General features: G+C 32.2%; 1 protein-coding gene across 1 annotated transcript in view; it reads left to right on the top strand.

Annotated features, from left to right (window-relative positions):
* The window catches only part of LOC129231188 (A disintegrin and metalloproteinase with thrombospondin motifs 9-like), a 179,464-nt gene that overhangs the window by 53,704 nt on the left and 111,812 nt on the right, over nt 1-13,948 (top strand). The window contains exon 2 of the mRNA XM_054865435.1: nt 12,248-12,399. Coding sequence (XP_054721410.1) covers nt 12,248-12,399 — 152 coding nt within the window. The remainder of the gene's footprint in view (nt 1-12,247; nt 12,400-13,948) is intronic.

Genomic DNA, 13,948 nt, shown 5'->3' with positions numbered 1-13,948 from the left:
AAAATGTAAGCAATAAAATTCATATACATTTCTAAAGTTTTTTTACAGAGTAATTATATCTGCATAATATTAAGAGCTAAATGAAATTGTCTGAATAATAAAATTGTACCCCCCCCCCTCCAAAAAAAATAAAAGAAAATATATTGTATTATCTATTCTTTTCCACATTTAAACTTTATTAACTGTGGGGAGAATCTGAATTAACAAAAAAGATTAAAAATTGTTTTAATCGATGAAACAATTTAATGAATTGCTATAAATGCAACAGACTAGTGCTACAAATTTAGTGAATTTGTAAAAGTATGGCCATATTTCTTCACTACATCATAAAATAGTTCATTGTCTGTTATAGCTCATGACTATTGTCTATTATGACCCAGTTGTAATTGCAAATAATGGTACTTTTTTCAAGAAGTAATCTACTTCGTTCATATTTAATGGAAATTAAAATGCTATACCGGAAAAGGAAGCAACAAAAGTTTTGAAAATCTTTTCTCGCGAAACAAATTACACTTTATGAACATGAGTTTATAGTGTTCAGAAAACGTTTTAAAAACTTTTTTAAATGTTTTCAGTAGGAAAATTAATTATTGATACTGTAAGGAGTCGGGGAAGTGTTATCTCTATCTGTAGTACAGTCAAAATAGTCCTTGTTAAAAAAATATATATATGTTCCAATCTTCTCTGTCCAAAGATTATTTTCTTCAAAAATGCGAAAACTTCTGTCTGCCGTGCTGAGCATAAATAGAGTCTCTGCAATCAAGCCCAAAATGATAAATTCACGATTAAAGTTTTACAACTCATTTCTTTGACTTGTGAATTAACTTATTGTTCAACTCGCGTTAGTAGTTTTGTATTTGGTCTAACTTTTGCGAGTGCGTATTTTTGCAAAAGACTTTCTTTTTTTTAACTAATAAATGTACTTACGACAAATTTTCTCTATTTCTAGTCATGTTTAGGGGTATCTAGTTACGACAAAAATAGCTTAGTAAAACGTGTTTACTGTTTTTCCAAAGAATGCTTAAAACATCTATATTTGGACTAAAAAGAGACTTAGCGATCCTTATATTTTGTTTCACAAATTTAACGGAATATGAATTTCGTAAAATACCATTTTTTAAATTTCAGAGATTAAGAACTGTCTAAATTGGAGCATTATTTTGTTCTCTGCATTTACTAACTGAGCCTGTTAGTTAATTTTGACATCAGATGATATTTAATAATAAAAAATTATTAGGAGAGAAAGACATAAAATTAAATTTTTACGAACATGAATCAGACATAAATATTCATAAACATTATATTTTGAGAAATTTTAAAGCATACGTGGATAAAAATAATAAGTTGAATTTTTATCCGATCATTTATTTAGATAAAATTACTTTTTTTCCTAGATTCCTTTGCTGAGCGAAAATTGCATTTGCTGCGAACATAATAAGCATTGTATTTGCAGAAAAAATGATTTTTTTGGTCGAAAATAATTAGGTATAAATATTTTACGAGCATTTTATTTTTCGGAATTTGAGTTTTAAATTAACCTCAAACTTAATTTTAAATATTTTATGCGGACATTTATGTAATGTCGTATTAGTTTTTATCATCGACTCACATAAACTACTCAATTTGTTGGTAAATGTAAATTTAGCATTCTGGTACAATAGACTGCTACATTGTTGAATGCTGCGTTCATAAAGTATAAAAGTTGTAGCTACATTATTGCTAAGAAAAAAAACGTTGTAAATGTTGCAGAATGCCTCTTTTAATGCCTCTTTTGCCTCTTTAAATGCTTCGTATTCGTCAATTACGTTCAAACGTCTTTAGCAATGCACACAACGTAAGTAGATATCTTTTTTTTTCAAAAGTTTTTAAAACTATTTCGTTTTTACAAATCACCAAAAAAACTTTAAATATAAGTAAATTAAATTGCTAAATCAGCTAGTGACAATAACCCAATTTTGCTAAATTGCGTACTTCTCTGCTTAGCACTGCAGTAGTCCTCACATCTAGAGTTTTATATACATTAAAATCTTGAATTTAGTCAAATATATAAAAATTCTAACACATTTTGAAAATAAATACAGGACCTGAGTTTCGGTGCGCACCCATTCAATGTAAACCCTGCCTCTATCTTTTAATAAATTCCTTCTCCCCGATAATAAACTTCATGTGGTGCAGATTGGATTACTTTAGACACTTCGTATAGTGTTTTCCAAAGGTGTAATACAAAGCCCAAGATATTAAACTGCATTTAAGCAGATTATCATGAAACGTTAACAATCTAGAAACTTAATGCTCACTTTTATAATAAGCATTTAAATAAACTAATTATACATTAATACTTTGCATTAACTGGTAAAATTTTGTTTTAAAACGAAGTTTCCAAAATAGTGTGACGTTTTCTTATATTTTGCTCTCCCCTAACTGTTTTAAAAGAGCTCATATTGTGGCTCTGATAAATTAAGCCTGATCTAGACAAGGGGTTTTTTTTGGGGGGGGGGGGTAATAGGGAAGGGTGATTGGCGCTAAGTTGAGTTCGGTGGCTTTCGTAGTTGTTTTGCAAAGTTATTCTAACTCAAATCCACGCCACTAGCATGTTCTTTTTTCACTGAACCCCCCCCCCCCCCCCCAAATAAAAAGAAAACATTGTCTAGGCCAACTTATAGTACGGCTCAACTTCTCGGAGTCATACTATAAGTTTAACCTTGCGGTCAGTTTCAGTTTTTATGTAAGCGTTTAATAAAACATCCCTCCACCTGTCTTCATTTGGAACGATCCTGATGGGGAGAAATCTATGAAAAGCAGAAAAAAAAAAAAAAAAAAAAAAAAACAGGCAAGTGGGCAGCGGAAGAAAAAGGTTTTGGAATCTCTGATAATGTACGAATACCAGATTAATTGAACATTAATTTCATAGCATCAGAGAAAGAAAATGATTGTATGAAAAATCAATTTCATAGACTTCGTTTTCTTCGTGTGCGAAAAAACACACAAAGATTCAAAGTGAAAACATATTTATTTTTCGTAAATGTTGTTTAAATATCGGGATTTTGTAAAACTGGAAAACTGCATGCTTAAATGTCTTGGAAAGTTGTAAAGATTAATAGCTTTTATATCTGCAACTGAGCTTCTAAATTGCATTCTTGCACGTTTCGAGGATCTTGAAAAGCTGCGGCAATTCTTTGAACCTCACATTCTTCCTGTATCCATTGTCAGATTTCCAGTTTCTACTAATAATCCTACTAAAAAGTAATGCCAGGAGTCGTGAGGTATTAAGTCTTGATCTTTCATGTTAAGAGATCGTAAATCGCATCAATCGAGGTTACTATTTCATGTCTTGCGTTCAATTCGCAGCATTTAGTTACTAATATATGACTTGAAGGCTTGATCGCATAAGTTGTTGTATTTTTCCTTTTTTCGAGGAAGTAAAAAATGAGAAATGATTTTGACAATTCAAGGATAGAAAGCAATAGTAAGAAATAAACAATTAATGTAAGTTCATTATTAATTACTTGAAATTTTATACGCATTGAATGATATGGCCTCTATTAGAAGAAATCACATGAAAAAGCCGTCAAGAAAAGAACTGTACTTGTGACAAATTATTTTAACTACCTTTTGTCGAAAACACGAAAGAAAGAAGATTGTTTAACAATTTGTGAAGCAGTCTTTTCTTTTTTTTTTTGTATTTGCTTGTGAAAAAGCATTTTTTTAAAATAATTTACATTGATAGTTTATCCTTGATTAATAATACGTATTACGTATACTTCTCATAAAACAAGAACGTTGAGTTTTCACCGTCGGACAAGTTAATTTTGACATGGGGTAATTACTGGCTACAATGCTTCAGAATTTTCCACCTTATCTGAAAAAGTTTCAAGCATAACAAAATATATCTATGTAAATGACAGGTCACCTAAGACGCCTGTAAAACATTAAATTATTGTTTTTAAAAAGCTTATGCAGTTAATGAAGGAAATTAACGCATTGGTTAAAATTTTAGTGGGCCTGCTGCAAACATTTTCATTTATGTAAGTTAATATTAAAATGTATAGCCTCTGAAGTCGTAAAATGTAATAATACACCTTTAAACTGCATAAATGAGCATGAAACTCTAGAAACGTGTTTCGGGGTTACAAAAAACTAGTTTTTCGGTGCAAAAGAAATAAGCGTATGGATAAACATACATTTGTTGACATAAGTCTGCAGTTTCGTGTAAATTTGTGCATTTTAATATTGGGTTGTATTTTACTTTATTTATCTACAGGTCTAGGAACACCTCTTTCCCTCGTACAAATAACCAATGAGATAAATGCTTATCCTTACCGCATGAAAAATATATCCATATTTATCGATAATTGTGGGAATATATTATTTAATTTTGAAAACATAAGTGCATTTGTAGTTCAGATCGTAGTTTAGCTTTCGAGCCAAAATACTTAAAATTATTTCTGTAGCTTGAAGTGGTAAAGGGCGCTATGTCAGTATTGTTTTCAAAATCCAGATTCAAGTCAACTCTCAATAACTCTAAGTCCCAAGGGACCGGCTGAAACGCTCGAGGTATGAGAAGTTTATACAACAGTCTCAAGAGTTTTGGGACCTGATGAAAACTGGCAGGTATAGGAACATTCGAGCTGTAAACTTCGAGTTATCGAGATTCGACTGTACTATCTTACTAAACGTTTTATAACCTACTCAGAGGTATAAAACAATAAAATTTCGATAGTCAAATTTTCCTTTTGTATACCCATGAATGTCAATCCAGTAATAAAAATCATCTCAAAAGAAAACTTCGAACTTTTCTCCTGAGCAATTTTTTTATCTTTTTGACTTAGTGTCTTATTCCTCCCAGGGAGAAATTAACTACTCATATTTTCCAGGAGGAAGAGGGAGCGAGGAAAATTAGAAACGTAACTTGGGTCGCGAATGATAAAACGTTGAGAAACACTGTCCAGGGGCAAGAAGCGAACGGCGACTATGGCTCTTCGAGTTAATCAAACATATATACAGAGGAGCAACTGGAGTACTGAGGAGCCACTGGTGCTATATCATAAGAGTGTACCAAGATAAAAGTTTCGAGATCGTTGTTGAATTAGCAGCAGGACCGTCACAGGACATAGGTTAAAGTTTGTATAACGGGCGATAGAGGCTGAAATTTACGCGATGGAGCCAACTGTTGACGACTTGCAACTACAGTAAAGCACTGCCTTTTCCATAGAATCACTTTTTTGCTTTATCACGAGGACAAACGTAGCCATAAGCGACAGCAAACATTGAATATCAAACACATCTCCTCTAAGTGTAGGCAGAAAAATAATAGCAAAGCACAACGTTAGAGATTGCAAATGATTACATTTGCTTCTTCTCCGTAATTAAATAGATTCAACACTGCAAGATACACATTAAGAGCTTAGAGTAGGAATTTGTAAATGGAGGGAGCTAGTCCAATCATTGGCTTAGTAAAAGCTTGGGCAAAGAGCTCAAGTCACAGACTTAACGACGAATGGTTGACACGGGTTGCGTGAAACTAAAGAAAGAGACCAGTTTTCTTCAAATGCTTTGCTTCAAAATCTATCACCTGACTTGGTGTCTTTGCTTTACGAATAAAAATCTTCGCTCCCTCCATTTTATCCCTTCTCAATGATTAGGAGCTACAAGCCTTCCATAGACTAAGGCAACGTAGCTGTGTGGAGAAAAAAAAAACACTACAGAAATGGAAAAAATATTTAAAAATTGATACGCAAGATCAAGGTCCACCGTAGCAGAAATTCCAACCACATGCTTGAGCTTCGATGCGCATACACACTAATATAATGTGTGCTTGCACGCGCTCCAATGCGTGAGTATGTGCAAATTTTAAAGTACAGTCGGATCCCGACTTACGCGAGGGATGCGTTCCAAGACCCCTCGCGCAAGTCGGAATTTTGCGTTGTGGAACAGCGCATGTTTAGAAATTTTTTATAAGCATACCCAATTATTTCGGACATATGTTAACACTCCTCAAATTGTTTCAAACCATTTCTTAACTATATATTACGGTATGTTTTATAAAGAACTGACTTTTTACTGTATTTTAGAAAAAACGTTACTATTTAACATGATTACTCTGTTATGAAGCACAAAATCAATGATCAATAAGATACATGTACTTAAACAATAGGGTACTTACAGAAAGAACATTACTGCATTATAATAGCACTGAACAGTAGATATCGTAACTTTAATTATAATTTTAAAAATTATGAAGTTTATACAGTGTGGGAGCACCACTATTTCTGGCCTGGCTTCCATTTTCATGTTATTTGTATTTTGCTCAGACACTACTCTACCAGCTTCATTGTTAAAACTAAGTTCTGAACTTTTGCTGATTTCCTTTTCTTGAACTTTAATTGTATGTATCGAAGATTAACTCATACCTAATTGTGCTACCTTCGAGGCACTTTATAGAGAGAGATTATTATAGATCGAGGTTCAAGCATCGAGAATCTTTACCTTTTCTTGCATTTTCAGATACTTTCTTTTTTTCTTTCCACTTTTGCTAACTTTAGATGAAAGTCCTTGTTTGGGAACCATTCTGTTTTATCAACGTTAATAAGAAGGCAAAAAAAAAAAAAAAAAAAAAAAACCTTAAGAATCGGAGCGGTAATTTGTATAAACTAAAGCAAAGCGTTGTTAAGACTAATACAATGTGTGAACTTCTGTTGTCAGTGATGCTAAATGGATGAAAGTCCAATAAAAAATTCATTACCCATGAAAAACTCGCGTTATAGCTATTTCGCGCAAGTCGGATCGCGTTGTAGCGGGATCCGACTGTATATCGAAAACTTATAACTAATGTGTAACTATTCCTCTACGTTTAAGGTTGTTTCTTCTAACATATTTTTTCTGGTTCCGTATGAATTTAACTACTAACGGACTCCAAAACAATATTCTAAGAACATAGAAAATGAAATCTTTTGCAGTTTCGTTTCGTTTTCAATAATTAAAAATTGGTATTCTTTAAAAACAGCTGGATGTATAGCGTAGTTTTATAGGATTTGTTAGTGCAATTATTAGCTTTTTACTTAAGAAGAAGTTGCGCATGTCATCCGATAAACCATCTTGACAAGAAGATATTTCGAATTCCGTAATTAAACATTCTTTACCAGTTTTTATCATCTGTTGAAATTTCTCGTCAAAAGCGAAAAAAAAAGATAATTTATGTAGTAGAAGCTATAATACACATGCTTATTGATTGAGGTTTGTTTAGAAGTATTGTTCCCAAAATATTTTGCTGTAAGAGAATTGCTTGCTGTTTTTAAAGAAAGTAATTTGATATAGGGGAGAGTGTTTTACTTTGGGACGTTTGTACCTTGGGACACTGCTAATTTCTGAGAATATATTTTTAGCAGCCATGTTTTTGTAATCTCTAATAGTAAACTTCACCATTAAATGGTGCCATAATAAAAATCAGTATCAAATGAGTAAAATTGACGATTTTGTGGGAGGAAGAAAATTTCATGACTCAAAAGTAAATATTTTCTTCATTTTTATTTCATTTTCTGTCTCTGTATTTGTAAATTTAATTAACCGAATTTAATTTTGTTATAACAGAGAAGTACGTTAAATTTTGCTTATGAGCAAATATTGATAGTGCATCTAGATTGACCATCATTTTGGTTTTTTTAAACAACGTGGTTATTGTACATTGGGACAGTCAAACACTTTGTACCTTAGGACACGTTCCAAGGTACCACATATGCATGGTTCTAAATAATTAAGATATGTTTCGGAATATGGAGCATTGTTCAAATCTTGAGCAGTCTTTTAAACACATTAAATGGTAGATAATAATTCATAATTTAATTCATCACCGGGATTTTTTTTTCTGGAGCAAAATTGTTTTTAGATGTGGCTTTTTCGTGAATCATGAAGACTTTCATATAGTACAACAGATTGGAACTTTTACTTTAAAAAAATGGCTGGCAACATTTTATTTTCAAACTGTCTGAATTAAAAAAAAAAACATGGCATAGAAGTATGTTGGGGTATTTTAATTGGGGTATATTATTTGTTATTGTTGTGACTTTTAGATTTTAAATTTGATTCAAATAATTGACGTTAAAAATTAAAATATGAAGAGTGTCCCAAAGTACAACACTGAATTATCACATTTTCTTTTCATAGATTTTGTTCATTTGAAAATTAAACGTTTCTTAATTAAAACTGAGGTGCTTAAAATGCTAGACATTGTTGCAAGACGTTGCTCAAATCGAAAAAAAAGTCTTGCAAAAGATTTTTCAAAAAAAAAAAAGACAACAGACTATTAAACTTTCGTATAAAGTATGTGAAGCTGTAAAAAAAAAATTTGCTTTCAGCTACTATTTTTTATTCTTTTTAAATTACAAATAGTATATAACGATTTTCTAAGTATTTTATTATTGACGCGTTTAATACTAAATGCGATTTTTGTGATTTTAAAAATATTTTAGTGGGGAATAAATGGCTACGAAATAATTGCTACGAAGCTGTCGAAAACTGAAAAAAATTGTAAGGGGCTCCATTTCCAAAAAGTGGTACGTGTAGGGGGAAAACGGTGGTCATATTTGTATTCCCGGGGTCATTTTACAAAAGAATCAGTAGGTCAGAAGCAGTTTAAAGGATTTTTTTGGTTTTTTTGCTGCACAGTGAATTGAAGCTATCAAGACTTATTCGCACGAGTAAATGACTGTAAAATAGAGTGAACGCCCTCTGATAAACTTTTAAGAAACCAATCTCACAATCACCATACTTTCGGCCGACTAAAAGCTACTAATTCAGATGATTGCTTCATTTTTACTTGTTTGTTAGTCTAATTGCTTTACGTTATAGTTTTGTCTGTGCTTGTTCAGTTAACTTTGAGCTAACCGCTGTTTGTTATTGCACTCCACCCCCTTTTGCATAGAAGTTTCTCAATTATTATTATTTCCGTTTTACGTACGTTAAAAACGTAAGTCCTTTAGTGATATTCTAATGTTGGGACTCATTTGTTTACAATGAGAAGAATGTTCCCTATATAAAACGGAAACACGAGGTTAGCTCCTCTTTCAAATTTTTGGAATCATTAGGGGAAGCTGTTGTACCCACGGACGGTTGTACCTACGGACGTTTATCGGGAAATTCCGGGTATCGTCGAGAGGGATCCTAATTGGGGTTTAACGTGTGTGTCACAGCCCTCTCCAATACCCCAGAAAGTCTCAACCCCATGAAAGGAACATTTAAGATTCTATCACATTTTTTTTCGGTTTTAGTAGGATCTAAGTAAAAAAATGACATGAGCAATTTCTTTTTCTTTTTTTGGCCGTCGTGTGTTGTATTTTTAATTTTTGTTGTAGGTATCATGATTTCCGATATTTTGAAGGTTTTTTTTCTGATTTTTAATGTTGTAAAACTGTGGTCTTGTCGATGTGACTGCCATGCAAAACCAAAATGGCATACATTTGTACCCAAGGACACAACCATGTGTACCCACGGACAGCAATTTTGAGTCTCCTTGGGTCACACTTGAGTCTTCTTACAGTGTGAAGTACCTCAAAATGGTGCCTTGTCATCAACGTTCGAAATTTGCTTTTAACAATGATGATGAATTTGAAGTAGGGCTTGAAGATATAGTGTTGAAGTAACCCCCACCTGTGTTAGGAGCTCCATACCGTCAACCCCACCTGTTTTCATTTGAAGTCGACTTTTCTAGATTTTTGTTGATTTAATCTGAACTGAGTTTTTTTTGTGATGGGTTAATTTTGGTTAAAGATTTAAATTTGCATATTAATTGAAGTTAGTATGTAGGTACATTAAGAGCCATACTATCATGAATCTAGTTTTATTTTTAACATATTAATTATTTATAACATCATAAACTCTCTTAAGACTAATAACTTTTTTAAAGAGTTAACTGATGTTAAATGATTAAGGAAAATTTAATAAAGGGAAAAAAACTTCGATTAATTTTCAAAGTTTAATTTCTGTTGCATATTTTATTCAATGTTATTTTCAATGGATGTTTGAAGTATTTCAACATAAAATGGCTTACGAAAATGTATTGAGTATAATTGAGTTCCTCAGGCCTAGTTATATATTATTTTTTTATATGTCCATGAGTATAAAGGCACCTGTCCGCGGAGTGAACGGTTTGTTGTACCCACGGACAAAAAAAGATGGTTTTTAAGAACATTTTTTGAGGCTGAAAGCTTTGAGATTTTCACCTGACAAAAATTGTCAAATTAGAAGATAAGCTGTAGATTCTGCCAAAAAATTTTCCGATCGATTATCCATTCCCAGAGACCAGGAAAAATTGAAAAGTAAATTTTGTCCGTGGGTACAGCAGCTTCCTCTACTGACAAAATTTTGCGATTTTTTAAAGAGTTATGTATTTGTGCATGTTTTCTAAAAAAAATAATTAAATGTTAAATTATGCTCTTTTGATCTAAGCAAAATGAAAATTAGTCTACATTTGCGCATTGATAGTAAGATTTGATTCGTGACCATTTTTGAAAGAAGCATCATCTGTTTTCTTCTTTTTCATAAAGACGGTTTTGAAAATGTTATATGAATTCAACAAATACTCGTCATTTCTGCGATAGTATCTGTCACATGCCAGATGGAAGAGAAATTCTTTATTTTTTGTATCTATAGAAAATGATGCCTATCGAAATCAGAAATTTGATCTTGACATTCGATATCTCAGTTGTCACGAAATCCTCAAAAGTATACGATTTTTTATCGCTTTTTGTAGTAAGTGTTCCCTTAACAAACTAGGGGCATTAGTTCTTGAAAGGAACTCTTTTTTTCTTACACGTAAAAAAATAGTGTTCTTCTTTTTTCGAAAAAATTCATTTTTACGACATATAAGATTTATACCGAAATATTTAAATGATTTTTTTACAGTTAAAGAAAGAGAAAGAAATTAAAATGCCATACTAAAGAATTTACCTTACTTTTTTATGCTATTTGAAATTACTACTATATTTTTAATGAAATTTTAGCTATTATTCGTAAGTTACTACGGTACATCTTTAAAGATTTACTGAATAGATTACGACTTGAATTTTTTCCTAGAATACAGGAACGTTGTATAATGCAAAGACAATCTAATAATGCAAAGATAATTTATGTAATGACTGGAATAGAACTTTATTTTTTAAAAGTTGGAAAATTAACCAATAATCGTTCATCTAATTATGGTTATTAATAATAAAGAAAAACTTGACAGATAATGGTTGTTTTATTTGACTGACTAATGAAACTAAAAATGAGTATAAAACTTAACATAATGTGGTGGCTTTGTTTGGATAAATGATGTTAACGGAAAATAAAGGCAAAAAATTATATGATAAGGTTGCTTTGTTTTGCTAAGTAAGGTTATTAAAACTTTGAGTAAAGCTTGGTTGATTGAAGTCGTCAAATATAAACTAGGGTTTAAAACTTCGAGAAGATTTTTACATAACTCGTGTGCTCGCATAACTTACATAGGAAAATGGTAAAAGTTCTAAAAATGAGCCTGATGTTCAGTCAAACAACCAAGTTAAATAAGCAGTGTTTTAAAAAATGTAAACATGTAATAAATTGTAGACACATGTTTCTGGGACTCAAGAATTGTTTTTAATGCAAAAAGGTGTGAGTTTAAGGATGTAAAATATTTGATATCAACACTTCTTACTGGCCCATTTACCGGTTTTAAAAGCTACATTGACATTAAAAGCACTCGTTATTAGATCCTGAACAGCGCGTCTCAAAAACGCGTTACAGGTTAACTCAAATTAAGAAAAAAAATGCAAATTCGTAAAAGCGGTACTCGCGCTATCGAAGTATCAAGAAAAGTTGTTCTAATATGAACCGAAAAATCGTCGAGTTTGCAAATTTGCAAAGATATTGAGAATGCGGGGGCAACAGGTTTTTCGCGAGGAGATATTTTTTCCTCCTGGAATGTTGCACGGATTTCTAGGTTCAGCCGGGTAATTGAGTGCCGAAACTTCGAAACTGTACTGTATTGAATATTTTAAGTGAAACGGAATTATAATTGCTAAACAGCTCTTTTAATTTCAATAGTTTTTGAAATAGATGATTTGAATAAATGGCACTCTATATATCCAGCTTCGAAAATTATTTAAATTTGGTTATTTTGAACGTTTTAGCAATGTACATTAAAAAAATAATTAAACTTCAATTAAAGCTTTTAATTTTTGTTAAACATTCCTACGTAATTTTTCTCAAATTTATATTTTAACTTTGTTTTCAGATCCTCCAGTTGGTCCAAATTCAAGATCCCATCGTTCCAAACGCTCTGTGTCAAAAGAGTGGAATTTGGAGATAATGGTCGTTGCAGACAGTAAGATGAAGAGGTACCATGGAGATAATTTGGAGATGTACATACTTACATTAATGTCATCGGTAATACATTCATTAATTAATTTTATAAAAACTGATTATAATTTATGAGATTAAACTTCTTCAGTTCAAAATTTAACTTCACGTTCAAAATTCAAAACAGCTTTTATTGCCATGATTACGATTATAAGATATCACTAAGAAAAAAAATCGTAATCATGTTATCAGTTGATTTGAAGAAACGTTTGAAGTAAATTGATGTTTGCAGGCAGTAAAAAATAATGTTACTTTAATAGTTAGTGTCAGATAGAAGAACTTGATGATATAGAAATTCAATTTAATGGTATTTCGTGCTTCAGTGAATTCTTCATGTGACAATGTAAAGTGATCAAAAAATGTTCATCGCTCCTGAGTCATCCATCTATTGAACCAAACATAAATATTCAACACTTAATGATTTTTTTTACACACGTGTACATTAGGCTGTCCCAAGAAAAACGAAAGTCGGTGTTTCAAGTAGCACACCATCTTATATTTTTCCTTTTAGGTCAAAACAATTGTAAAAAAAAAAAATAATAATAATTTGAATTTTGACATCTTGAATTCAAATTATGTTTTTCGCAATCACGAGTGTGTGTATGTATGCGTGTGTGTTTGTGTGCGGGGGGTATGTGTGTTTGTGTATAGGGGTATGTGTGTTTGTGTCTGTGTGCTGGCATAAGTGTGTGGGTAGTTGTGTGTATGAATGTGTGTATGTGGGGGGGGGTATGTGTATGTGTGTAGGCATATGTGTTTGAGTCTGTGTGCAGGCATGAATGTGTGGGTAGTTGTATGTGTTTGTGTATGTGTGTGTAGATGTGTGTTTGTGTGTGTGTGCGTAGGCATATGTGTTTGTCTGTGTGCAGGCATGAATGTGTGGGTAGTTGTATGTGTTTGTGTATGTAGATGTATGTTTGTGTGTGTGAGCGTGCGTGTGTGTGTAGTTGTGTATGTATGCGCGTGTGTGTAGGACATGGATGCAACCTGGAGACTGTTTTCGCTATAGGAGCAGCATCTGGAGGACTCGGTCGACGGTGACGGTGCGGAGAGTGGCGGTGGGAAAAATGATAGGACATCAAAAACAGTCAAATGAAAGCAATAAGCAATCGTGATTGCTCAAAAAAAAGTTTCATGTAATTTGAACAACAGCAGCCCTTGCCGACTTGCGCCTGAAAGCAACTAAGAAGAATCGAAAAAAAAATGGAAGTTTGAAACTTCGTTTTGAAAAACGTTGCCCCTACAGCCCCACATGTAAAAATATTTAGGTGTCCAGCAGGAGCCCTAAAATTTATAATTTTCTTCAAAAAAATGATTTTTTTCTATGCATGTTTATAAAAATGTGAGATATATTTTAAGAAGAAACACATAAACAGTAAACTCGGTGATTAGCGCAAGAAATGTTTGCACTCTTGCAGTATGTCTCCCACATAGTTCTCAAAATATGGATTTTTCAAGTTATTTTTTTCATTTTAAATGTATATTTTTTTATTACTCATTTGCAAGTATTGATTTGAAAATGTGTTTGCTAATGATTTTTGAACTTGATATTTTATTGGAATGTATAAGTAATTTT

The sequence above is a fragment of the Uloborus diversus genome, chromosome 10, assembly GCF_026930045.1.
Source record: "Uloborus diversus isolate 005 chromosome 10, Udiv.v.3.1, whole genome shotgun sequence".
Taxonomy (NCBI): Eukaryota; Metazoa; Arthropoda; class Arachnida; order Araneae; family Uloboridae; genus Uloborus; species Uloborus diversus.
The sequence above is the reverse complement of the archived record's forward strand: the minus strand, read 5'-3'. Positions and strand labels throughout refer to the sequence as shown.